At 40.3% G+C, this 27394-nt stretch overlaps 1 protein-coding gene across 3 annotated transcripts in view; it reads right to left on the bottom strand.

Annotated features, from left to right (window-relative positions):
- Positions 1-286: 286 nt before the first annotated feature.
- Positions 287-27394, bottom strand: part of LOC115447434 (pyruvate dehydrogenase phosphatase regulatory subunit, mitochondrial) — an 81228-nt gene continuing 54120 nt past the window's right edge. For all 3 annotated transcript variants that reach the window (XM_030174469.2, XM_030174471.2, XM_030174470.2), the window contains 14 exons: positions 13213-13376; positions 12466-12599; positions 11942-12044; positions 11267-11368; positions 10452-10624; positions 8667-8859; positions 8309-8458; positions 8004-8164; positions 7695-7843; positions 7323-7620; positions 6842-7021; positions 5667-5867; positions 4973-5079; positions 287-3831 (listed from right to left, as the gene is read on the bottom strand). In XM_030174469.2, the coding sequence (XP_030030329.1) occupies positions 3702-3831; positions 4973-5079; positions 5667-5867; positions 6842-7021; positions 7323-7620; positions 7695-7843; positions 8004-8164; positions 8309-8458; positions 8667-8859; positions 10452-10624; positions 11267-11368; positions 11942-12044; positions 12466-12599; positions 13213-13376 (2245 nt within the window). In that variant the 3' untranslated portion in view covers positions 287-3701. The remainder of the gene's footprint in view (positions 3832-4972; positions 5080-5666; positions 5868-6841; positions 7022-7322; positions 7621-7694; positions 7844-8003; positions 8165-8308; positions 8459-8666; positions 8860-10451; positions 10625-11266; positions 11369-11941; positions 12045-12465; positions 12600-13212; positions 13377-27394) is intronic.

Below are 27394 nucleotides of genomic sequence, written 5' to 3'. Positions count from 1 at the left end.
AGATGGAAACCACACATAACACCAAACACATATTTTTTTTTGTTTTTTATTTTATTTTATTTTTTTTGTATTCTCTGTGAATTTTTTTGGGCTAATTATATTTTTTTTTGTTTTTTTTTTGTCTTTCGGACTTTTTTATTTTTTTTGGATTTTACAATTTTTTTGTTTTTTTTTCAGTTTTTTTCAGATTTATATATATTTGTTTGTATTTTTATAAGCTTTATATATTTTTTTTTGTTTTTTTATTAGCTTTATATTTTTTTTGTATTTTTATAAGTTTTATATATTTTTTTCCATTTTTAAAGTTTATATTTTTTTTTTGTATTTTATATATTTTTTGGACAACTCGTCGACTCTCGGCGCGCGCTATGACCAGCTCAAGTGGTCACTGTTTTAAGAGGCGAATCTATGGCAGTTTATCGTTTGAATTTTACTTAAGTAATTACTTATCTACTTATTGCGTAGGCAGTGTAGAGTAATAATCGCGCGCGCCGAGGTCTCGCAAACGAGTGCCTCCACAACACCTAACATCGAATCCACGGCTACACTTATTATCTATACGTATATGCAAAATTATAACCTAGTAACTCAGGCTCGCTCGAGTTCTGGAACCCTAGATGAATACCCATACTTACACAGAGACCGCTTTTCGCATACGGTACATTACTATACTAAGAAATCGTGATCCTATGATACGCCAGATAAAAAAATAACTCGGATACCGCCGGGCACTCTGCGGTCTATCTAAACTTTATGTTTGCTGCTATAACTAGTCGACTGGTATTAAAATATATACGCTTCTCCTTAACTATGAGTTTACCGGTTGCTATTACTATCGCAATTTTACAGTTATATTTGAGGTACAGTGGTGTTGAGGTACATGTGAGTTCAAGGTAGATTTTAAATGAACGACAGGTGAATTTGGAATATTAAAAGGGAACAATCGTGAATACTCGTAACGTTCTCTTACGCCATATGTGCCGCCAGACGACTCGCGCAGATGTTGGGCCAACATTCGCCTGGCGTTGGCTCTTGATGGTCAGATTTCCTGCTAGTAGAGCTGACGTACGCCGATGATAACCCGTCCTACCGTACGTTTGCGATTCACTGATGTTCACGAGGTGCCAGATGGACAATCGGAATTTAAGGACACATAGGCGCGGCAAATTCCCGACAAATAAAAACAAGGGTTTGCACAAGAAAGTACTCAATGTAGAACGCATTACCGGCTTTTTTTTATATTTTTTTACGATTTATTTATAAAATGAACAAACGCACTACCTTGCCCGATGCGTCACGATCGCATCAGATAGCTGTGTTGGGATTATGGAATCTAGCTGTCTACGCGGCAACCTTAACATACGAACATGACGCGAGGTGCCTCCCTCGAAACAGCGAACCGTTCGAAAGATACGCCCCGGTTAAACAAAAAAGTACCTTAAATAAAATCGCCTTAAGATAATTAATCGATAATACTCTCTTAGCTAATGAATATCTGTGACACTAGACCAACACGATTGCGTTTCAGGAACTTCGTGGGCCAAAACTGAGTGACCACAGATATTTTATTGCGTTATGAATGCATTATATATATCCAGACTTATACGGCTAGTACATTTCCTAGTTTACTGTTAATCTAGACTATTCTATGAGGAGCTGGTAAGGCTCCACGGCTGCCTCACGGCGGGCAACTCGCCAACACTCATCATTCTGTACATTCCCCGACTAATTAGATTTTAGGCTTTTATTCAAACACGTATCTTTAACACTTTCATAAACCGGACAGACACGAAAAGTAGTGATGTACACGAATTCGCGAAAACTACTGGTGCCAGGTCCTAGGCGGCGTCGGACCCGGCGAGATGAAACGAGACCGATGCACGAGCGTCGGATGACCACGGAACGAATTTTCGCGAAAATTATGATGAGTGCTTGCATAAATATAAGCGGCTATACGTACCATCTATTAATAAAATTTCTTAACCTATTGACCCTATTAGCATTTAGCGTAATAATCCTATAATAATAGTAACATACTTTATAATTTAATTAATCATTTCGTTCCTCAATATAACGTGAAGTAATTAGGCACAAAATCACACGAATGTTTATCGATAAACGCAAACACGTCCTATCACACACACACACACACACACGCTTCACAGTTGCGTACTTACCCTTGCATACACACACACACAATCATACAAACAAAAAGGTACACAGTCACACAAAAATAAACACTTCTTTATGAAAAGACAGTACTCAAACAAAATGAACTTACATAGAAACAAGTAAATTACTTCAAAGGAATTAAAAACACTCAGGAAAAAAATTACACGTACCAACAACAAAAGACAAGCGAACGAAACATCATACTCGAACTAAATGAAAACACCGACAAACAAAAACACTTCTGAAGTTAAGAATGACACAAAAGTACACATTCACACAAAAGTAAAGAGAAGTAGACGGGCTACCCTACCCTTGCAGCAGACCCGTCTTAAGGTACTTTTATCTTATCAGAGACATACTCGACTTAACACCCTTAAACAAAAACATCGCAGAGAACTACCTAGTCTTATAATATTGAGCCATTGCGTCAGGAGTCTATCGACTTATCGATGTAGGTGGTCACAAAGATTATCGAAGACATCCTTTACTTCTCCGGAACTCGGTCCAAAATTAATTTGGAAGAACTGAGCCAATTACAGCGGTAGGTCCACGAGTGTCCGGATAACGCATTCGTCTGAGCCGGGTTTAGAATATACTCATTTAGCTGTGGTATTAACCATCGCGTAGTCGGAGTTTAAAATGAACCAACGTAACCATATTTTGGAACCTAACTTCAAGAACTCCCCCGACAACTTAACGAGGTGGAAGACCAAACCAAAGATGTTTTCATCAATCATTAACCGAGCCCCAAAAAACTTATCCTGATTTGAAAGAAAAATTAATTTATACTCGTTGATATTTTAAACAAAAAAATATGAAATCTATCTGGCCATATTGTGCAGTGATTGGAAACGAACCGAATCAAACAGTTATAAAATGAAGAAGACCAACCAAGTCTGAATGTAAAACTAAACAAAAACGTCTTGTCCGTGGTTTTAAAAAAAGAGCAGGCAAACGGGCAAGCGGTTCAAGTGGTGGTAAGTGACGCCGCCGCTGTGAATACCGACAACTGATGAGGAATTGTCGGCCGTTTGCCTGCTTTTAAAAAGTTTGGGCACCGGCGATCTCACTCACCGCACGAAACGCAACAGCAATGCCATTACTTCACGCCGGTCTTCTGTGAGACAGTGGTACCGACCCGGTCGAGCCTGCCCATTCGTGCTGCAGCCATAGACTGCAGCGTGGCTCTACCACTTCGTGAAATTAAATTGGTTTAACCCGTGAGGTAGCTGAATGTTTGCCGGCAAACATTGACAGCTACGCGTGTGACGGAAAAATAACCTTATTATGTAGTATATATGTAGTATATAAGGTTATAATCCCGTGACACACGCAAATGTCATGTAGCTGTCTTGGCTCGCCGGCGATTCACGAGAGACCAAGAGTTAAAGACGGAAATCAATATATTTAACTATGAAAATTATTGACGGTTTTTAACTGAATGAACTTAATTTTAAATGAATGTAGTCCGCAACGTCAAATCCGTTTTAATATGTCTTTGCATCACTACGAGCGTTAGCCATCGTCGTCTACGGTTGGTAATGCCGCCCCAAGAACTTGGACTCGTGATGTTTCCTGGTCGCCTGGTAAACGTCGCGCTCCTTGTCCGGGTATTTTGTGGGCAAGTTCGGCGAATGCAGGTTCACTTTTGCCGCGTACCTATGCAACATAATTTTATGGTAATGAGCTGATCTCACGATAAACTATGTGTCAAAAATGACGGTAACTATTATTGAGATTGTGCTGAATATTAAGTTTAGAAGTTATTGGAACTATATAAAGTTTCGAAGTCTTGATTCTGATGCAATGCGATCAAAGGCAACGACAAATTTTATCACAATTATTAAATTATTACGTGAATTTAAAGTGTGCGGTGATTTTTCTATATGTATCTAACTGCAAACAATCTTTCGAGATTTCATTTTTGAGAACAAACTTTAAACAATATATAGATAACAGGCGAACGAAGCAATTGAATTTTCTGAAAATCTCTAAAATATAACCATCGATGGCACAGCGTTAGGTAATACTAATAACGTTGAAATAGTTTAAATAAGAAACAATATGTACCGGTGAATATAAATTTGTTGAAAATTCCTACACTCTATATAATGCACGTAGACCAAAAATATAATTAAATAGTCATTAATACACGGAACAATATGAAATAGTATATGGCCCAAAATGTCGACCGGCGCGGATGATATTGCTGCAAATCCCTAGTATGCTAAATATCAATAAAACTTATACTGCAAACTTTCAAGTTAGTCAAATATGATAAAACTTTATGACAGGATTCAAATTATGTTTCATGTCAAGTTGCTAATAATACAATACCTACATTTTAAACTTGATAATTCAATTTTAAATAATTATGTGATATTGATGTAGCGACAGTTACCTAATTTGAAATTTGAAAATTTTTATATAGAAGTTATTATAAATCTCAATATTAAAACATAGTACGATCCAGATTTATGTAAAAAAACTCTATTTACTATACCGAAGTTACTAAAAAAAACTCTAATACTCGGAAAGCGGGTAGCGTGTTTTCGTGGGCGCATATACAAGCTGAAGATCCCTGTACACAAAATATATACAAATAGAGTAACAAATTTCCACAACATCTGAACAGAAACTGTCCAAATGTATGAACGGCTCGGAACACACGAAAAAAACGGATATCTCCACAAAAACATCGTACATTGCAAATACAACTTAAATGAAAGTAAACCAGAAAAACCGGTTGTAATCACCAGGTTTCCGAGCCGGTTCCCGTGGTAATCAAAATACGACTCACCGTATGCCGGCGATGTCTATCTCATAGTGGCCGCTCAGAACATAGTCGTTGTTGATCGGCTGAGGCACGCCGTTCGAATCCAAATTCTCCACAAAACCGAGGCACACCTGAAACAGAGGTCTTGTTAATGATAGTTTTGATTGTCAAACTAGTGGTAGGTCTCTATGCGAGCAGCCCTCTAATTAGGTACCATCTACCAACCTATTTAACGTTGGGAACACAAACATGATTCTTCTAGTATTATGGAAGTTGAAGAGTGGTGGAGTTCTTATTGGATCTTGGTGATGATTGGTTTCTCGAATGCGACGAGCTCCTTGGTAACACCGCAGTGTCTATTTCTGCTACCAAGCAGTGTGTAGTCATTGTTATGTCCCGGTTAGAAGTACATTGTAGCCAGCGTAATTACAGGACATTATAAGTCTTAACATCTTATTTCTCAGGGCGACGGACGGAGTGAAAAGTGATATTTAGGTTTTTCTGCTCAGTATCAGCCCGGAGTCTAGTATTTGTGCCTGATATCGCGATAGGCTCGCCCCCTATCACATCATGAGACGGAACACCCTTGGCGAAAAATGAGTGCCCTGGTTGCGCCTCTGCATACCTCTTCGGAGATAAATTCGTGATGTGTCTATTAAATAACACGTAAGACTGAATCTCGAAGGCACGAGTAAAGCTATATTGACTTTAAACTGACCTGCTTTTTGAATGTGAATCCATAACTGGTGGTTGTAGTCTGGCCGCAGTAGTTGCCGTCCCTGTATATCGGCTCGCCACCCCAGGACCACAGGTCTAGCTCGTGGTCGTGATCGGTCAGCAACAGCTGGACGTACTGACGGCGGATGCCTTCTTCCCTTTGGCGGAGCAGCGCGTCTCGACCAATGAACGGTATGTCTTTCTGTTGGGACAGGGTTTCGATTTGACTTTCATGATAGTAAGTGGTATATACTCACTGGTGGTAGGCCTCTCATATGTAAGAGTCCACCTGGGTAGGTAACACTGCAATGTCTATTTCTGCCGCCAAGCAACAGTGTTTAGTCATTGTTGTGTTCCGGTTTGATGGACATTGTAGCTGGTCTAATTACAGGACATAATGAGACTTAACATCTCACGTTTCAGGATGGCGAGCGCAGGGGAATACCAAACAATATTTTGTATTTCAAGGTGTTGGATGGCGTTTCTACTGTTTATGGGCGGTCGTATCGCTTACCATCAGGCGAACGGCAAGCTCGTCACGTCATTCAAAGCAATAAAAAAAGAAAAAAAAGCTAAAGTAGATGTCTAGATTGATGGGTGTTTTGTCAAGTTCTGCCACTGATCTTCAGTGTGCATCCATCAGGAAATATAGGCGTAAGCACCCAATCGAGACAAACAATAATTAAAACATATGTCACTGCCTTTTCACACTAAGTGTATCAGTTAAATCAACACATAGCATTGTAAGGAGTTATAATGTAGCGCCTGAGGGTTAAACACTGAACCATTATGGTTTTCATGTTTGCGATACAGCGCATAGTGTGCGTCCAGTACAATCGGATTGGACCGTCTGTCACAGGCCAATTGTATCTTGACATTCCAAAGAAATAATACTAAAGATGACATCGATACGGTTTACATCCGTTCAACTGGGCGAACACTTATAAACAATATAGAAAATAAACAAATAAGAGCGATTTTAATAGCCCTGCATAATTGTAGACTGGCGAGGGACAAATATCTTTCGTCAGTCGACTATCTGAACCCCACTTCGATTACCACCAAGTGCTGTGGGGTTAACATGTCTTGCCCGATATCAACGGAAACAGTTCAGTCTTAAAGACTTGCGCCGGAATCGACCCCGCAATCACATCGCACTAGTAATATAAAACTTACATCAAACTTGACGCGCCACGTCCTGCCGCACTCGAGGGGGGTGGTCATGGTGTCCAGGTCCTGGCCCCAGAACGCGAAGAACTTCTCCACGCGCAGGGCTCTGGACGCGTAGTATCCCACGTGGGTGATGCTGTACTTCTCGCCCACGGTCATCAGACGGTTGTACACGTGTAGAGCGAACTGGAGACCAAATTGATATTTAGCAAGATGGACTATAAACACATAAGATATAAAATTTATAGAGAAATGTGCTTAACAATCAAATAGTCTCGTCATATCCTCGTGAACACATATATTTATTTCATGAGCTCCAGCGAACTCTTGCCATGTATTGACTCATTTGCTAGTGTACCACCGAAAGTCATTCTAGAACTATCAGGCTCATCTTATCTCGGGAAAAACTTACAAATTGATATCTCAGGAATCGAACCCAAGGACTGGTCCACATACCACGCGATCTTTAAACTTGTAAACAACTCACCTCGTTGGGTATGTACAGAACGTATCCCAACTCGCCGGTGTGTGTCAAATTCATGGCTCTGACGCCGTTGGCCAGCCCCACGTCAATTTCCTTGAACGTAAAGAACGGGAAATGCGATGGTGACAAATCGGTGTCAGTGAGCTCCGACAGCAGGTTCCGGGTGAAGGGACCCATGACGCAGATGGCGGTGTACATTGACGTCACGTCAGAGAGCGTCACTGACCCGTTCTGGGGCAGGTGGCGCTTCAGCCACACCTTGCAGCGGGTTTGCTGGATCGTCGGCGCTATCATCATATAGCTGTGGGAGATTGAATCTTGTTAGTTGCGAGTTAAGGTGCTAATTTGAAACAGACGATGTTGGTGGTTACTCACTGGTTCTCCGAGATCCTGGCGAGACTGCAATCGTTCTCGTACCCACCGCGTTCGTTCTGCATGCCGGTGTGGATGATGCTGCCTACGGGCACATCGACGTCATTGGAGCACAAGTACTGGAGCAAGTCCACTACCTCGCGACCTTGGGACTGTTAACAAAAAATGATCGAGATTAATATATACACAACAATATAACATATCTACTACTTAAGCCGTTATATAAAACAAGTATTCAAAGCTCATAAAAGTTCGATGGACAATTACACAGCAAAACATACACAGAGTAAGAAGTTTTATATGACTTCTCACCTGCAAATCTATCTTGGTGAACGAAGAGTAGTCAGAAAGGCCGACTTGCTCGCGACAAGCCCAGTACTCGCGCTGTACGGTCTCGAACCACGGTGGCTTCCCGAATGTCTTCGTGTGGGCGATCTTGAACGGACGGGGCTTCTCGCTCTCCTTGGTGTTATCTAGTACAATTCAAATTTATCCCTAAAGTTAAGGCATTAAAAATTATATTTGCACATAAGTTTACCAATGTTATAAGATGCAATTGAAATTATACTCTCAAGTAACAATGAATTGAATTTATTTTTGTGGTAATGAATACGAACCAACAGTCTCGAACCAGGTGGGTCGTTCGTAGCCCATCACCTGGCCAAAAACGGCCCCGTTGTCGCGCAGCGTCGGATAGATCGGTGATAGACGGAGATTGCGACCGGTTTCGAACTCGTGGAACGGGTACGGGAGTCCGTAGTGTACGCCTGTTGGAACAGATGTTAGTGATAGGGGGAATAATGACGAACGCCTTTAAACAAACTGATTTGGAGCTAAACCCTAGACTATTACGTGGCCTTATGAAGAAAGCGTTGAATCTAATTGGTTAAAGATGGACTATATGTAAAACCCAACAAGAGTTGAACTTTATCTGAAAGTTTTAATTTCCTATCCATTTTGCGTCAAGGAGCTCACCTGGTACTTCTTTAACACGATCTCTGAGGAACCTTTTGTTGTTGTGCAGCCCCAGAAATCTGTTGACGCCCAGTTCGTACATGTCGTACTTCGAGTATCCGTCCACTATCTCGTCAACGGTCGCCTCCGCCACGCCACCCGCCGCCGAAATACCTACAGTCTTCATTCCGGCAGCCACGTAGTAGTTTGTCATCTGAAGATAATAGATCAGTGTCAGCACCTTGGTTTATATTTAATGAAGCCTACGTAGTAGGATGTTTGCCATTTGTTATCAGAATTTGATTGTTGAGAACTTGTAAAGGCGTACGTCAGTGATCGGAATGATATATTTCTCGAAACTTAGACAATGTATGATAAATAAGAAGTTCACGTAATCGACAGAATACGAAACATCATAGGATTTTTTAAATGCCAAGGTTGGTTGCTAGTAGTTTTGAAGAAATATACGTCATTAAGTCTGACGCATTATGACTGAGTATATAGCATAAAATGGGACTTGGGAAATCACAACATTGAATCACACAAGCAGCAAAAAATAACATTCACAATGAAAAATAATGGGTTACTGATATAGTGACTAAATGAAACGAAAGACATGAAGAATGAAACATCATGTTATACGATAATACGCAGCATACGCCGTAAGCCAGAGTGTCGCTTTGTAGAATTAACTACAAAAGTAAACAATGATAATGCTGACCGTCATAAACATACATACAAAGCGAAAGAAATTCTCCATTTCTTTTAGTCCATATCGTTGTGATTGGGCCGCGGCAAAACGTTTGATGTCACGAATTTAGCCGAGGAATCGCTCTATTCGCGCGATCAAACGTTCCGATGCGACGCACTCTTCCGTCTTCTTGTCTTCCACTCGATGATTTTCAGAAATGGCGTTTTGTGTGGGTCATAGCTTTTTCACAGTAAAACACTGAACTGAAGGACGACAACGCTTTAGGGGATTTTCTAGAAGTACTATTCTTATGGGCGCAAAATAAAGGTAAGCTATGTCGGCCAAATAGTCTTACAGATATGGAAATTCAATTGCCATGAAATGAAAATCCCTTCACGCCTTATTGTAAGGGACGTAGGATCTAAACCCTACGTTAAAGTATGTATCCAACTGTAGGAAAGCAGGTGGTATGAACTAACATCTAGAGTTTAACGAATTCAATAAGATTATGAGGGATCAAAACAATTTGTGAAAGTGAACAACGCTACTGAAATCAGTGTGTGGGAAACAAAAAGCCGTGTGGGAACAATTTGACCTAACAGATACAATGACACAAACACATAGAAAACTAACACTTACCACTCGTGAAATGAGTAATGTTAGATCGGAGTGATCTCAATATTCCATAATGTCCTGTTGCTTGGAACGAAGTTAGAAGGGAACAAAACATCTATGTCGTTAGATTTGAAATTTCTGGATCCAGGTAAGTTTAAGGAAGACACGTTAATGATATGAAATGTTGATGGAGTTACTTGATAGTAATTACTTAATTCTATTAATGTATCTCTCTGTTAAAAATTAACCCTGAAAGTCTATTCTACTGTTACTATTAGGGACACGAAGATATATTATCATCCCTGCACTAGATCGCCATCGCTTTAAGACGTTCTTGTCTAATGAAGTCCCGGGCCTATTACGATTGCAATTTAAAATCATCTCGAAAATCAAAATAATGAAATTACTCATCACGTAATTTGTGTAAGTTGTAGAGCCGTTGATACCAAACTGATAAGATCTAGTGCCGAGACGATACAACGGAATCATTGTTTACTAACCTCCGGTGCTTCGCCGACTATCCACTTGCAGTCGGGCGAGAAGGCTTCTAATCCATTACAGAGTCGGTGAAGCACGGCCTGATGGAGGCTCGGCACGCGCTTCAGCATCTCCTGTAGGAGGACGTGGAAGTGATCCCAGTCTTCGGGGAGGCATCGTTGCAGGGCGGTTTCGACTGTCGACAATACAATTAATTAGCAAAGTGATATAAAGAAACAGCTGAAAAAGCAGAAAAAGCCAAATAAAGCAGCAGAAGTAACAAAACTCATACCTTTCCCATTTCTATAAAAAACAGAAACGAACATTCCCTTCTTACATCAATTCTAAATGAAATTCAATGTTGTGATTTTTATTGGTAATTATGGGCAGAGGACCTCCTGGTCCTCTGCCCATAATTACCAATTTTTACAATCACATGGTAAAGGACCTCCTTTACCATGTGATTGCTGGTCTCCGTACCATTAGAGATGCGAAACGTCCGAGATTAAATACTAGCAAAAGCATTACCACACATGACGTCAAAAAATGTCTTATTATCAAAAATGTCACTTCACGTGAACAAAGTTATGTGATAAAACACACACATTGCACTTTCGGAAGTTTTGCTGTTGCGCAAAAGTTATCCGCACCATGCCTTTATGAAATACATAACGACATGTTCCAAGGTTGCGCGAAGAAAAAGCAACGTTATTAGTAAGCAAGAAAGGTGAAAAGAGAAGCTTGTGTTGTGTTTAGCAGCTGCCGAACAAATATACGGTTTTGTTTTGACAAGATGAAATAATATCTCATGTATAAATATAATGTAATAGACACTTACTTTCTTCTTCGTAAACCGGTTTGGCGACCGGCTCGAAGCCACCTGCCAGTATGCATCCGTCTCTTTCTCTCAGGTATATGTACCCGTCTGGGTCCCGCACGACTGTTTTGGGAGTGAAAGAGATAAACTTACATTTAGCTAGTTCACGATTAGTTGTTTGAGAAATTGTATGTATTAAGTTTCAACCCCGCTCTAAGTTTATTTATGGGGTGGCCGCCCCTTTCTCGTTGTCGTGTTGCACCACCCCAGCCAGAGAATCAAACTCAGGCTCATGCAAGTAATTACGTTAAGAGACGACAATAAGGGAATAAATATTCAGTAAATTTAAAACTAGTAATTGTCATATAAATTTTGAAGAGGTCATTTGCGCATATGTGATAAAAAAAAATTGTTTCTCTTACACAGAAAGTCCAATGCTAAATGATTTAATATACAGAATCGAACTTTGTATTTTATTAGAAGTCATATAAATTGCATTTGGACGAAATTTGGTATACCAAGGACTAACAGAACAGGCTACTTCATGTTAGGGCAAGAGCAAATCTTCAACGTCGAAGTTGACGAAAATGAAGTTTATTAGAATATAGATCTCTTGGTTCCTCGACAATGGGGTTACGATTTAGTTACTCAAAAGACCTTATAGCTTACAAGATAAGACGAAATATTGAAACTAACCGGGTGTCATCGGATCTAGGTTGTCTATCGGTTTCGTGTGCAAGTAGTAGTGTTCGCAGGGGAGCAGCGGCACTTTCACTTGTGGCCGCGCTAATTGGCCCACCTGTAGGTACAAGAATTATTGAATACAGATATCTATATATGTATATTCTTAAATATTTCAATCTTGAAATCTATAATTTACCGATGCTGATACTGAATTCTTTTCTAAAGGTTTGTCAGGCAGCAAACAGAGTGTTACGTAAGTAAAGTTAGCTTTCGAAGGTACCGCGTCCGCTAAAACCATCACGTCAAATGATTCTTAAACAAGATATGTTTTTTAAGGATCTGAGACCTTTCAAAATGATTTTATGATGTCATAGTATTCGATGCATAACAATATTTACCCGTCAGGCTCTTTCAAATCAGTTCACATAATTTTCAAAATCGTGTATATATATTACGTATTTCATATCTACATTCATTTAAGTCCGGGATCATTACATTCTGGACTACACTTGACTAGTATAAACTAATGAGCTGACCTGTCTTGCCCAAAACCCGGCACAGTTGACGAAGTAATCGCACTCTATAGCTCCCGCGGTAGTCTCCACTCCATGCACGCGATCCTCTTTCGACAGAACTGCTGTCACAGCGCAGTCCTCCATCACTCCCACTCCTAATAAAAAAAATTGTCAGCACCCACATACATACCGTCTTAACAGACATAGTGCTTTATAAAAACTGTTACTCCTGGTTCCGCTGATTATGGTTCGAAGAATCATGCGAAAACCACGGAGTATTAATGTAGCGCCACAGGGCAAACATGACATCAAGGCAAGATGCCATGCCGTAAGAGTAGCGCTGGTTACATACAAATCCAAGCTGGGGAACCAGTTTGATCTTTTTGAAAGTTTTAATAAAATAATAATAATATCAGCCCTGTATTTTATACTGTCCCACTGTTGGGCACGGGCCTCCTCTACTACTGAGAGGGATTAGGCCTTAAGTCCACCACGCTGGCCTACTGCGGATTGGTAGACTACACACGCCCTCGAAAATTCCTATGGAGATATTCTCAGGTATGCAGGTTTCCTCACGATGTTTTCCTTCACCGTTAAAGCAAGCGATAATTCACAAAGAATACACACATATTTTTTTAGAAAAGTCAGAGGTGTGTGCCCTTGGGATTTAAACCTGCGGACATTCGTCTCGGCAGTCCGTTCCACGCCCAACTAGGCTATCGCCGCTTAAACGCCGCTCACAACAAAAAAATACGATCTAACACTTACCCTCCTGCACTGCCTCCCTCATCAGCGACATGCAGAACAGATGAGGGTCACCCACTCCGTCCCCCGGGATCCACAACCCCCCCAGCAGGTCCTCCACATTCAGCATCGGGAACAGCTCCTGGCATCGTTTCGGCGACACCAACTCGCACGGGATCCCCCATGAGCTGCGAAAAAAATACAGTTTAAAATCGATTCCATACCACTGATACAACAATACAATACAACACGATACACACAAAAAAAATCGGCAAAATACGTTAAGTATATTTCATAGATTAGTTTACTTGATATTTATCTATTGCAGTAACTAGAATAAATACAAACATAAGTATAGATTACTCCAGATTAAAAAATGTATATCTTAATTCCCTGACGCAAGGTCATTGCGATATCACAGCAAAACACGTAACATGTAATTGTGCGCGAGGGAGGATGCGTCGAAGACCATCTACCCCAGCAGGTAGGAGCGCGCATGTATCCGATATACAACGTGCAAGTGGGGGACAATAAAAAATAATTGAAACGGGATCCAGAACTATTAATATTAGATTAAAATTTTATAAAATCCCATAATTCATAATAATTAATTAACGGATAATGTCAAATTATACATTAAGAAATACATACCTCGCTACTAATTTGCTAGAAGATATACTAAGACTTAATTTTTTTACCGCTCATTATTTGTAACTTTTGAAGTGGAGTCACCAAACTTAATTACCACAAAAATCTTATAGAACATTAATTCAATGATGCGACACCATTGCAAACCCGTTGCAATAGACACATGATGAAATAGAGAGAGAGAACAAATTATAATACACTTTTGGATCAAAGTTGCAATACACTAGCGTTAGAGATGTGCACGGAGGGCGCAGGGTCTGGTATCGTGCCACTATCTAGACCGGCGCGCGCATGTCCGGTGGTTGCATTGTGCAACGGGGTGGGTGGAGAAAATCAATCGAGCCCCGGACGGAAACTATTAATAAAATTATAGATTTCTATTTGGAAATATAACTTGATGTGGTACTAATATTGCCAAATAAATAAAGTCTGGCATAGATAATGGCCATAGAAGTATAAAAAATTGACTTACAAGTATTACGGATTCAGTTCATAAACAAACAAAATCACTTAAACTTATGAAATTATATCCGACAAACGGAATCGACGGAACGACAATTGAAGCAAACAAACGAAAAACAACTGCGTGATCTGGGCTGCGTTGAACATGGACTGGCCCAGCAGGTAGGGACGGGCATAAACGCAGGGTGCAAGACGCAACGCGGGGAGAAAATCAATAGAGCTTCGACCCGGAAACTATAAAGTAATGATGAGTTTGTGTCCTAATAAGTGTGCTACGTTCACATTAAAACAAACAATGTATATATCTAACACATACAATTAGAGAATTTTAAAGCTCTTCTAAAGCTGCACAGTCACGAAACTAATTTGCACTGATAAAATTATATGGAACATCAATTCAGTGAAACGACGCCATTGCAAGACCGTTGCAACGAACAAGCGACAGAGGACTGCGCGCGGGAGGCTGCGTACAACATCGACGAAACCAGGGGGAGGGAGGGCGAGAGTACCTGCGAGGTGCACGGGTCTCGGTGCAGAAAATCAATCGAGCCTCGGCCCGGCAACTATTTATAATATGTAGACTACTTTAATTATTATTTATACATGCGTCTTACTTATTAGATAATACTATAACTTCCAGCTCATATCGGACAATTCAGTGTGACCAAACTGAATTGCACCTCTAAAGTTTTCATTTTCTCAAGGTATTACAAGATCATATGAAAAGGTGATGAACGGCCCGAGGCAGGATAATAATATGTCAAGCACTGGCCATCTATGTAGCTAAATGTGCGCGTCTCCGCGTGATGCATTCATCAAAAGGATGAACTAAGAAAATCGATCCAGCTCCGATACAGAGCATTGGGTGTGATAATAATTCCATAACGCGAATGTTAATCCTTACTTTACTGATTTTTATGTAAGAAGATAATAAATACACTCAAGAAAAGAATCATAAAATTATGCAACAAATAATACTGACTCTTACCCAGGCGTTTATATCTTGGTAATTTTGAGATTTACTGTTACGAAACTGATTCACACATCAAAACAGAATGTGAAATTGATTCAACCACACTATCAGATAACGGTTGCAATAGGCCAGCGATATAGGTGTGCACGGAGAGCGCTGGGTCTAGTATCCTGCCACTATCTAGACCGGCGCGCGCATATCCGGGGGTTGCATTGTGCAAAGTGGTGGGTGGAGAAAATCAATCGAGCCCCGGATGGAAACTATTACTAAATTATTGATTTCTATCTGGAAAGATAACATAATACGGTACTAATATTGCCAAATGAATAAAGTCTAGCATAGATAATGATCATATCAGACTAAGCTAAAAGAAATTGACTAACAAGTATTACGGATTCAGTTCTTAAAACAGACGAATTAAGATTGGCAGTCATCAAAATCACTTAAACTTTAAAATTATATCAAACTAAATCCACTGCAAGACAACTGGAACAAACCTACGAAAAACAACTGCGCCATCTCAACTGCGGTAAATACGAACTGACGCAGCAGGTAGGAACGCGCATAAACGCGGGGTGCAAGACGCAACGGGGGGAAAAAATCAATAATGTTTCAGCTCGGAACCAATAAAGTAATGACAAATTTGTGTCCTAATATGCGTGCTAAGTCCATGTTAAAAAAAACAACGTATATATCTGAGACATAAAATTTTAGAAGCTCAAAACTTCTACTTCTTAAGCTTTACAGTCACCAAACTAATTCACACTTGTAAAATTATATGGAACATCAATTCAGTGAAACGACGCCATTGCAAGACCGTTGCAACGGACAAGCGACAGAGGACTGCGCGCGGGAGGCTGCGTACAACACCGACGAAACCAAGGGGAAGGGGGACCAGAGTACCTGCGAGATGCACGGGGCTCGGTGCAGAAAATCAATCGAGCCTCGGCCCGGCAACTATTTATAATGTGTAGACTACCTTAATCATTATTTATACATGCGTCTTACTTATTAGATAATACTATAACTTCCAGCTCATATCAGAAAATTCCGTGTGACCAATCTGAATTGCACCTCTAAAGTTTTCATTTTCTCAAGGTATTACAAGATCATATGAAAAGGTGATGAACGGCCCGAGGCAGGATAATAATATGTCAAGCACTGGCCATCTATGGAGCTAAATGTGCGCGTGTCCGCGTGATGCATTCATCAAAAGGATGAACTAAGAAAATCGATCCAGCTCCGATACAGAGCAATGGGTGTGATAATAATTCCATAACGCGAATGTTAATCCTTACTTTCCTGATTTTTATATAAGAAGATAATAAATAAACTAAAATATATATATTATGTTACAAATAATACCGACTCTTACCCAGGCGTTTATGTCTTAGCAATGTTTAAAATGCACTATCACGAAACAGATTCATACATGAAAAACTTATTGTGAACTTGTTTCAAAACCCTATTGGATAACCGTTGCAATAGGCCAGCGATAGGTGTGCACGGAGGGCGCAGGGTCTGGTATCGTGCCACTATCTAGACCGGCGCGCGCATGTCCGGGGGTTGCATTATGCAACGGGGTGGGTGGAGAAAATCAATCGAGCCCCGAACCGAAACTATTAATAAAATGTCATACAAATCCATTATAATAGCTTAAGTTGAAAAAAAATTGCTTACACTAACAAGTGTTGAAGTTGTCCATTAGTCGAAAATCTAGGATTCACCGTCACTAAAAGCAATCAAAATTTAAAAATTATGTAAAACATTACTTTAACGACGCCATTGCAAGACCGTTGCAATATCCAAGCAATGAAGTACTGCACGAGGGATGTTTCGTCTGGTATCGTGGTACTGCTTAGGTTGGTACGCGCTTTGCGGGGAATTCATTGTAGGGACAGGTGTAGAAAACCAATTGAGCTTCGGCCCGGAACGTATTAATATAATGATAAAGTAGTGTCCTTATTGTTTGCGCAGTTCATATTAAAACAAATAATGTATTTATCCAACAAATAAAATTTATACGCCCATATGTCCTACTCCTTAAGCTTTACAGTCACCAGCTAATTTGCATTAGTAAAATTATATGGACATCATTTCAGCGAAACGACGCCATTGGAAAACCGTTGCAACGGACAAGGGACAGAGAACTGCGCGAGGGAGGATGCGTACAACACCGACTGAACCAGTAGGGCGGGGGCGCGAATACCCGCGGGGAGCACGGTGCAAGGGGGTCAAAAATCAATCGAGCCTCGGCCCGGCAACTATTAATAAAATGATAGATTTCTATCTTGAAGGTAAGTATTTGATACGTACTAATATTGCCCAATAAATAATATCTAGCGTAGATAATGGTCATATCAGACTAAGCTAAAAGAAATTGACTTACAAGTATTACGGATTCAGTTCTTCATAACAATCAACATAATCATGCAACAAAGAATACTGACTCTTACCCAGGCGTTTATATCTTGGTAATCTTAAGATGCACTATTACGAAACAGATTCACACATTTATTTAAAACGTATTATGAACTTGTTTCAAAACACTATTGGATAACCGTTGCAATAGGCCAGCGATAGAGGTGTGCATGGAGGGCGCAGGGTCTGGTATCGTGCTACTATCTAGACCGGCGCGCGCATGTCCAGGGGTTGCATTGTGCAAAGGGGTGGGTGGAGAAAATCAATCGAGCCCCGGACGGAAACTATTACTAAAATTATTGATTTCTATCTGGAAAGATAACATAATACGGTACTAATATTGCCAAATGAATAAAGTCTGGCATAGATAATGGTCATATCAGACTAAGCTAAAAGAAAATGACTTACAAGTATTACGGATTCACTTCTTAAAACAGATGAATTAAGATTGGCAGTCATCAAAATCACTTAAACTTTAAAATTATATCAAACTAAATCCACTGCAAGACAACTGGAACAAACCTACGAAAAACAACTGCGCCATCTCAACTGCGTTAAAAATGGACTGACGCAGCAGGTAGGAACGCGCATAAACGCGGGGTTCAAGACGCAACGGGGGGAGAAAATCAATAATGCTTCAGCTCGGAATCTATAAAGTAATGACAAATTTGTGTCCTAATATGCGTGCTAATTCCATGTCAAAAAAAACAACGTATATATCTGAGACATAAAATTTTAGAAGTTCAAAGCTTCTACTTAAACTTTACAATAACCAAACTAATTCACACTTGTAAAATTATATGGAACTTCAATTCAGCAAACCGACGCCATTGCAAGACCGTTGCAACGGACAAGCGACAGAGGACTGCGCGCGGGAGGCTGCGTACAACATCGACGAAACCAGGGGGAGGGGGGGGGCGAGAGTACCTGCGAGATGCACGGGACTCGGTGCAGAAAATCAATCGAGCCTCGGCCCGGCAACTATTTATAATGTGTAGACTACCTTAATCATTATTTATACATGCGTCTTACTTATTAGATAATACTATAACTTCCAGCTCATATCGGACAATTCAGTGCGTCCAAACTGAATTGCACCTCTAAAGTTTTCATTTTCTCAAGGTATTACAAGATCACATGAAAAGGTGATGAATGGCCCGAGTCAGGATAATAATATGTCAAGTACTGGCCATATATGTAGTTAAATTCGCGCGTGTCCGCGTGATGCATTCAACAAAAGACGGACGAAGAAAATCGATCTAGCTCCGATACAGGGCAATGAGTGTGGTAATAATTCCATAACGCGAATGTTCATCGTTACTTCCCTGATTTTTATATAAGGAGATAATAAATAAACTAAAAAAATATATAACATAATCATGCAACAAAGAATACTGACTCTTACCCAGGCGTTTATATCTTGGTAATCTTAAGATGCACTATCACGAAACTGATTCACAGATTTATTTAAAACGTATTATGAACTTGTTTCAAAACACTATTGGATAACCGTTGCAATAGGCCAGCGATAGAGATGTGCACGGAGGGCGCAGGGTCTGGTATCGTGCCACTATCTAGACCGGCGCGCGCATGTCCGGGGGTTGCATTGTGCAACGGGGCGGGTGGAGAAAATCAATCGAGCCCCGGACGGAAACTATTAATAAAATTGTAGATTTCTATCTTGAAGGATAACTTGATATGGTACTAATATTGCCCCATAAATAATGGCTAATACCAAAATAATTTAAACTTATGAAATTATATCAGAAAAACAGATCCACTGAACTACTGGAGCAATCAAGCGATAACAACTGCCCGTTCTCGGCTACGTTGAACACGGACTGACCCAGCAGGTAGGGACACGCATAAACGCAGGGTGCAAGACGCAACGCGGGGAGAAAATCAATAGAGCTTCGACCCGGAAACTATAAAGTAATGATGAGTTTGTGTCCTAATAAGTGTGCTACGTTCACATTAAAACAAACAATGTATATATCTAACACATACAATTAGAGAATTTTAAAGCTCTTACTTCTAAATCTGCACAGTCACGAAACTAATTTGCACTGATAAAATTATATGGAACATCAATTCAGTGAAACGACGCCATTGCAAGACCGTTGCAACGAACAAGCAATAAAGGACTGCGCGCGGGAGGCTGCGTACAACATCGACGAAACCAGGGGGAGGGAGGGCGAGAGTACCTGCGAGATGCACGGGGCTCGGTGCAGAAAATCAATCGAGCCTCGGCCCGGCAACTATTTATAATGTGTAGACTACCTTAATCATTATTTATACATGCGTCTTACTTATTAGATAATACTATAACTTCCAGCTCATATCGGACAATTCAGTGCGTCCAAACTGAATTGCACCTCTAAAGTTTTCATTTTCTCAAGGTATTACAAGATCACATGAAAAGGTGATGAATGGCCCGAGTCAGGATAATAATATGTCAAGTACTGGCCATATATGTAGTTAAATTCGCGCGTGTCCGCGTGATGCATTCAACCAAAAGACGGACGAAGAAAATCGATCTAGCTCCGATACAGGGCAATGAGTGTGGTAATAATTCCATAACGCGAATGTTCATCGTTACTTCCCTGATTTTTATATAAGGAGATAATAAATAAACTAAAAAAATATATAACATAATCATGCAACAAAAGAATACTGACTCTTACCCAGGCGTTTATATCTTGGTAATCTTAAGATGCACTATCACGAAACTGATTCACAGATTTATTTAAAACGTATTATGAACTTGTTTCAAAACACTATTGGATAACCGTTGCAATAGGCCAGCGATAGAGATGTGCACGGAGGGCGCAGGGTCTGGTATCGTGCCACTATCTAGACCGGCGCGCGCATGTCCGGGGGTTGCATTGTGCAACGGGGCGGGTGGAGAAAATCAATCGAGCCCCGGACGGAAACTATTAATAAAATTGTAGATTTCTATCTTGAAGGATAACTTGATATGGTACTAATATTGCCCCATAAATAATGGCTAATACCAAAATAATTTAAACTTATGAAATTATATTAGAAAAACAGATCCACTGAACTACTGGAGCAATCAAGCGATAACAACTGCCCGTTCTCGGCTGCGTTGAACACGGACTGACCCGGCAGGTAGGGACGCGCATAAACGCAGGGTGCAAGACCCAACGGGGGGAGAAAATCAATAGAGCCTCGGCCCGGAATCTATAAAATAATGTTGAATTTGTTTCTTAATTGTATGCTCAGTCCATATAAAATTTTAGATGCTCATAACTCCTACTTCTTAATCGTCACAGTCACCAACTAATTTGCATTAGTAAAATTATATGGAACATCAATTTAGCGAAATGACGCCATTGCAAGTCCGTTGCAATGGACAAACGACAGAGAACTGCGCGAGGGAGGCTGCGTACAACACCGACTGAACCAGTAGGGCGGGGGCAGGAATACCCGCGGGGAGGAAGGTGCAAGGGGGTCGGTCCAGAAAATCAATCGAGCCTCAGCTCGGGACTATTGATAGGATGTAAATGACCTCCCTAGGAAACTTTAGTACATGCGTCCTACTTATTGGATAATACTATAATACTGGACTTTATAAGACTCAAAGATCAAGGTTTACAGACAATCGTACCATGGTAATCTTGAGATGCACTATCACCAAATTGACTTAAAAATTATTACGAACTTGATTTAACGACACGATTGGATGAGCGTTGCAATAGCCCAACGATAGAGGTGTGCACGGAGAGCGCAGGGTCTGGTATCGTGCCACTATCTAGATCGGCGCGCGCATGTCCGGGGGTTGCATTGTGCAAGGGGGGTGGACGGAGAAAATCAATCAAGCTTCGGCCCGGAACAAATAAAGTAATGATGAATATAATATACTTAGTACACATTAAAACGAACAATGTATATATTTGACACAAAAAAAAATAAAGCTGAAAGCTCCTACTTCTTAGGCTTCACAGTCAATAAACTCATTTGCTCTTGTTAAATTATATTGAACATCATTTCAGCGAAACGACACCATTGCAGTACCGTTGCAACGGACAAGCGACAGAGGACTGCGCGAGGGAGGCTGCGTACAACACCGATTGAAATAACAGGTGGGGGCGAGTATATTCGCGGGTGCACGGTGCAAGGGAGACGGTGCAGAAAATGGAACGAGCCTCGAACCGGAAACGTTTATAGAATGAAGATGACCTCCTTAGTATTTTTTTACATGCATCTTACTTATTGGATAATATAACATTCGCGCTTAACGAGCTTATATCGGACAATTCAGTGCAACGAAATTGATTTGCACCTATAAAATTTGAATATTTCATTCGCTGCAGATATTCCAAACCATAAGGAAAGGTTATAGACTTCCTCCTGAGGATAATAATATGTCTAGCACTGGCCATCTATGTAGCTAAATGCGCGCATGTCCGCATGATGCATTCACCAAAAGGTCGGACAAATAAAATCGATCCAGCTCCGATACAGGGCAATGAGTGTGGTAATAAATCCATATCGTGAATGTTCATCCTTACTTTCCTGATTTCATATAAGATAATAATAAATAAACTAAAAAATATATATATTATGTAATAAATAATACTGACTCTTACCCAGACGTTTATATCTTGGTAATCTTTAAAATGCACTATCACGCAACTGATTCACACATTTATTTAAAACGTATTATGAACTTGTTTCAAAACACTATTGGATAACCGTTGCAATAGGCCAGCGATAGAGATGTGCACGGAGGGCGCAGGGTCTGGTATCGTGCTACTATCTAGACCGGCGCGCGCATGTCCGGGGGTTGCTTTGTGCAACGGGATGGGTGGAGAAAATCAATCGAACCCCGGACGGAAACTATTAATAAAATGTCATATAAATCCAGTATAAAAACTTAAGTTGAGAAATAAATTGCTAACACTTACAAGTGTCGAAATTTAATTTGTCGAATATCTAATATTCACTTTCACTAAAATCACTCATAATTGTAAAATTATATGCGAAATTACTTTAAACACGCCATTGCCAGACCGTTGCAACGGACAAGCGACAGAGGACTGCGCGCGGGAGGCTGCGTACAACATCGACGAAACCAGGGGGAGGGAGGGCGAGAGTACCTGCGAGGTGCACGGGGCTCGGTGCAGAAAATCAATCGAGCCTCGGTCCGAAACTATTAATAAAATAATAGATTTTTATCTTGAAGGATAAGTATACGATATAATATTAATAAGGAAACGATAGAACGAAGACTTGAAGGATAAGGATACGATACTAATATTCTCCAATAAATGATGCTTACATAGTAACGGTCATATAAGATTAAGCTAAAGGAAATGGACTTACAAGTATTACGGATTCAGTTCATAAAATAGACATCTTGAGATTCACTATCATCAAAATCACTTAAACTTATAAAATGATATCAAACAAACAGAATTCACAGAACGTCAATTGGAATAAACAGACGAAAATCAACTGTGCCATCTCAGTTGCCTTAATAAAGGACTGACCCAGCAGGTGGGTTCGCGCATAAACGCAGGGTGAAAGACCCAACGGGCAGAGAAAATCAATATAACTTCGGCCTGGAACCTATAAAGTAATGATGAATTTGTGCCCTAATATGTGTGCTATGTCCACATTATAACAAACTATACATATATCTAACACATCAAATTTGAGAAGTTCAAAGCTCTTACTTATTAAGCTTCACAGTCACCAAACAGATTTGCACTTATAAAATTATATGGAACATCAATTCAGCGAAATGACGCCATTGCAGTGCCGTTGCAACGGATAAGCGAAAGAGGACTGCGCGAGGGAGGCTGCGTACAACGCCGACTGAACCAGCAGGTGGGGGCGTATATTCGCGGGGTGCACGGTGCAAAGGGGTCGGTGTAGAAAATCAATCGAGCCTCGGCCCGGAACTATTTATAGAATGAATATGTCCTCCCTAGAAAACTTTTGTACATGCGTCCTACTTATTGGATAATACTATAATAATTGCGCTTTACAGCCTCATAGGTTAAGTACTACAGGCAATCGTACTTTGGTAATCTTGAGATCACTATCGCCAAATTGTTTCACATTTGAAAAAATATTACGAACTTGATTCAATGACACTTTTAGATAACCGTTGCAATAGGCCAGCGATGAAGGTGTACACGGAGGGCACAGGGTCTGGTATCGTACCAGTGTCTAGACCGGCGCGCGCATAGCCGGGGGTTGCATTGTGCAAGGGGGTGTGTGGGTAAAATCAATAGAGCTTCTGCCCACCCGGAACCTATCAAGTAATGGTAAATGTATGCTTAGTCCATATTAAAACAAACAATGTCCAATATCAAACAAAAATATTTAAAAGTTCATAGCTCCTACTTCTTAATCTTTAGTCACCAAACTGATTTGCATTGGTAAATAAATATGGAATGTGAATTCAGCTAAACGACGCCATTGCAACGGACAAGCGACGGAGAACTGCGCGAGGGAGGCTGCGTACAACACCGACTGAACCAGTAGGTGGGGGCGCGTATATTCGCGGGGTGCACGGTGCAAGGGGGGTCAGTGCAGAAAATCAATCGAGCCTCGGCCTGGCCACTGTTTATAGAATGCAAATGACCTCTCTAGGAAACTTTTTTATATGCGTTTTACTTATTTTATAATACTAGAGTATTTGCGCTGTACGGGCTCATAGCTTAAACATTACAGGCAATCATACTTTGGTAATCTTGAGATGCACTCGCACATGAAAAAAAATTACGAACTTGATTTAACCACACGATTGGATGAGCGTTGCAATAGGCCAGCTATAGAGATGCGCACGCAGGGCGCTGGCTTTGGTATCGTGCCACTATCTAGATCAGCGTGCGCATTAAGCCGAGGAATGCATTGTGAGAGGAGGGGGGGGGGGGGGTGTAGAAAATCAATCGAGCCCTGGAGATGTTCAGTTATTAACATCAACAAGTAAACTTACAAGATTTAGGCAGCCTTATCTCGGAAATCTTGAGATGCACTATCGCCGAACTGATTCTCATCTTAACTATGAAGCTTTAATTTATAAAGAAAAGTGGCAGTTGCGCGCACGTCTGCGATACGCATAATGTTAAGAGTATTAGGGTGAAAGAGATAATCTACTTTGCAAGTGCTATTTTACAAATACAAAGTAAACAGATTATAAACTTTATGTGATACTTACGAGTGCTTCGACACTACAAATTGCTTAATCTGCAGATATACTGTCACCAAGCTATTATTGCACTTGTAAATAATTATGGAACATTAAATTACCGTCACCATTGCAAGGCCGTTGTAATGGATAAACGAAAGACGACTGTGCGAGGGAGGCTACGCTTAACAACGACTGACCCGGCAGGTGGGGTCGCGCATGTCCGCGGAGCGCAAGGTGCAAGAGGTGGGTGGGTGTAGAAAATCAATCGAGCCCCGGCCCGGAACTATTTATATGTCAGCTTGTAACATATAGTCCATATTATGGATTAGATAATATAATGATATATCTGTCAATAAATGATGCGTTTTTTTGATTTCTCCTTTATAGTCTCAAATGAAATGTATTAAGTAAAAATATTAATAGCTTTTCTCTTGGTTAAATAAGAACATTAGGGTGTATTATAGATCTCGAATCTGTTTAGCAACGAAATACCGCGAGGTTCTTGAAGAGACGTCATACATCATCGTATGTCTACATAAATCTAGATACCAACGGGTTGCTCGGAGAAAATCGATGGAGTTAAAATGTCCATCTTAAGATGGGCGATATTAGGATACGGTACTGAGATTAATAAACAAAACTTAAAACGATCAATGGAAACTTATACACATTACACACACAACCACATCAAAACGAAAAAATTATATAACTCGACTGCATTACATTTTTAGAATCAACATCGACAAGGAACGTACCTAATGTAAGTTATACACTTTGAGATACACGATAAATAGATATCTGATTATATGGTGCCCGACACGACCGATAGGAATACGAGACTGCAAGCGAATACGCTTCGGAAGTCCACGCCACACCCTACCTCGCTGCGCCGGTGAGGCCGCGCATACCCGTGGGATGCAATGTGCAGGGGAATGGGGAGGAAGTTCATCCAACCCACTCACCACCCTCAATATGTCATGCGCTATTGTGTAGGGAAATCAATCGAGCCCCGGGAAAGCATATTTCTAAAAGGTGTCATATTTATTGCATCAGAAATGAAAGAAAAACGACACAAAGGTATAAAGCGCAAATTAATAAAATAAGAATTAGGGAAATCGCATGGCGCTGAGCAGAGTAGCTAAATAGACACATGAACATACAAAAATATAGATGTTTGTTTTAACAAAAAAAAAACAATGTATATATCAATTAGTACACTCAAAAGGTTGCAGGGAACATTCGACATAGTTTCACGCTTGCCTGCGCTAATAATAACTTAAGATAATACTCACATATTCTATCGCAACAGCAATACGTCCATAATCGCACTAATCACGTATACCACACAAATTTGGAGATTAACCAATAAAATAAATATTTAACACTATTTTCTCAAATCAAATAGTTAAAGAACTAAAAATTCTGACACCCCGCATTGATACCACTAGGCCAAATGAAAAAGTGGCTTGATTTAAAAAGAGTGATACGTAAAATGTGCCGGAACCATTTATAGTCGATGGTAACTCCGCCACGGCTAAGATAGAAAACGGCATTATTTGACGATAGTAAACGAAAATTATTTTTATTTGTGGAATGTTAATCGCGAAACTCTGTATAATTTCCCATCTTAATGCCGCACACAGGTTTAGGACTTATAATTTCCCGGGCACAAGAAAACACACGCCGCGCTTCGGACATGAAATGGAATTGCAAGACCCCAAAGAGCTATCCTGCAGTGTTAAAGCGCATGTCCGCCTTACGTTCTGGAACAGTGCAACGGGTGGGGGATGAAAATCAATCGAGCTCACAACGGAACCCGACCCAACATAATTAATTAACTATGTATTAAATAAATTATTTGATTGACCCACATTTTTTAGAAATAAAATTTTAATCTTTCAAACCATGGCTGGTATATCACGCATAAATTATATTTTCATGTGATCGTATATACATTTTATGTATATTATGAAAACATGAGCACAGGAAATCTAATTCAATTTATCAACAGTAAAGAACAGGGTAATATACATCTTCAAAGCTTCCCTGCTACTATACAAGAGCTTCGAACAAAATGTCCCCCCGCATACTAGCTCACAGGTAACACTGCGCATGTGCGGGACCGGGCGGCCGGGACGAGAAAATCAATTGAGCTACCCAGCAAAAACTATTAATAGTTATTGAGCATAGGCGTAATAATGAAGATTGTATAAAATTTGTATTATTATAATTAAATAATGAAGAAAGGGCGACATGTAACATGGTAAAGAGTTGGAAATCTTAATTTATTTACATGCAATTCCAATAAATATTAAAGTATTACTAACATAGATTGAACCAGGTACGACGCGATCTCGCAAAACTAACAATTGATAAATCACTTATGGAATAATTTTTAACCTTTGGACGACAGGGTAGCACGCGACCGGTCAGCCACCCTGTTATCTCAAAAGTGAGAGAGGTAGGGACGCCTCGATCCCTGCTACCCGCAATCCGGCCGCGCATGTGCGGGATGTACGTGCCTGGTAGACGAG

This window comes from Manduca sexta, chromosome 27 (assembly GCF_014839805.1).
Source record: "Manduca sexta isolate Smith_Timp_Sample1 chromosome 27, JHU_Msex_v1.0, whole genome shotgun sequence".
NCBI classification, from domain to species: Eukaryota; Metazoa; Arthropoda; class Insecta; order Lepidoptera; family Sphingidae; genus Manduca; species Manduca sexta.
This window is presented reverse-complemented; position numbering and strand designations above follow the sequence as displayed.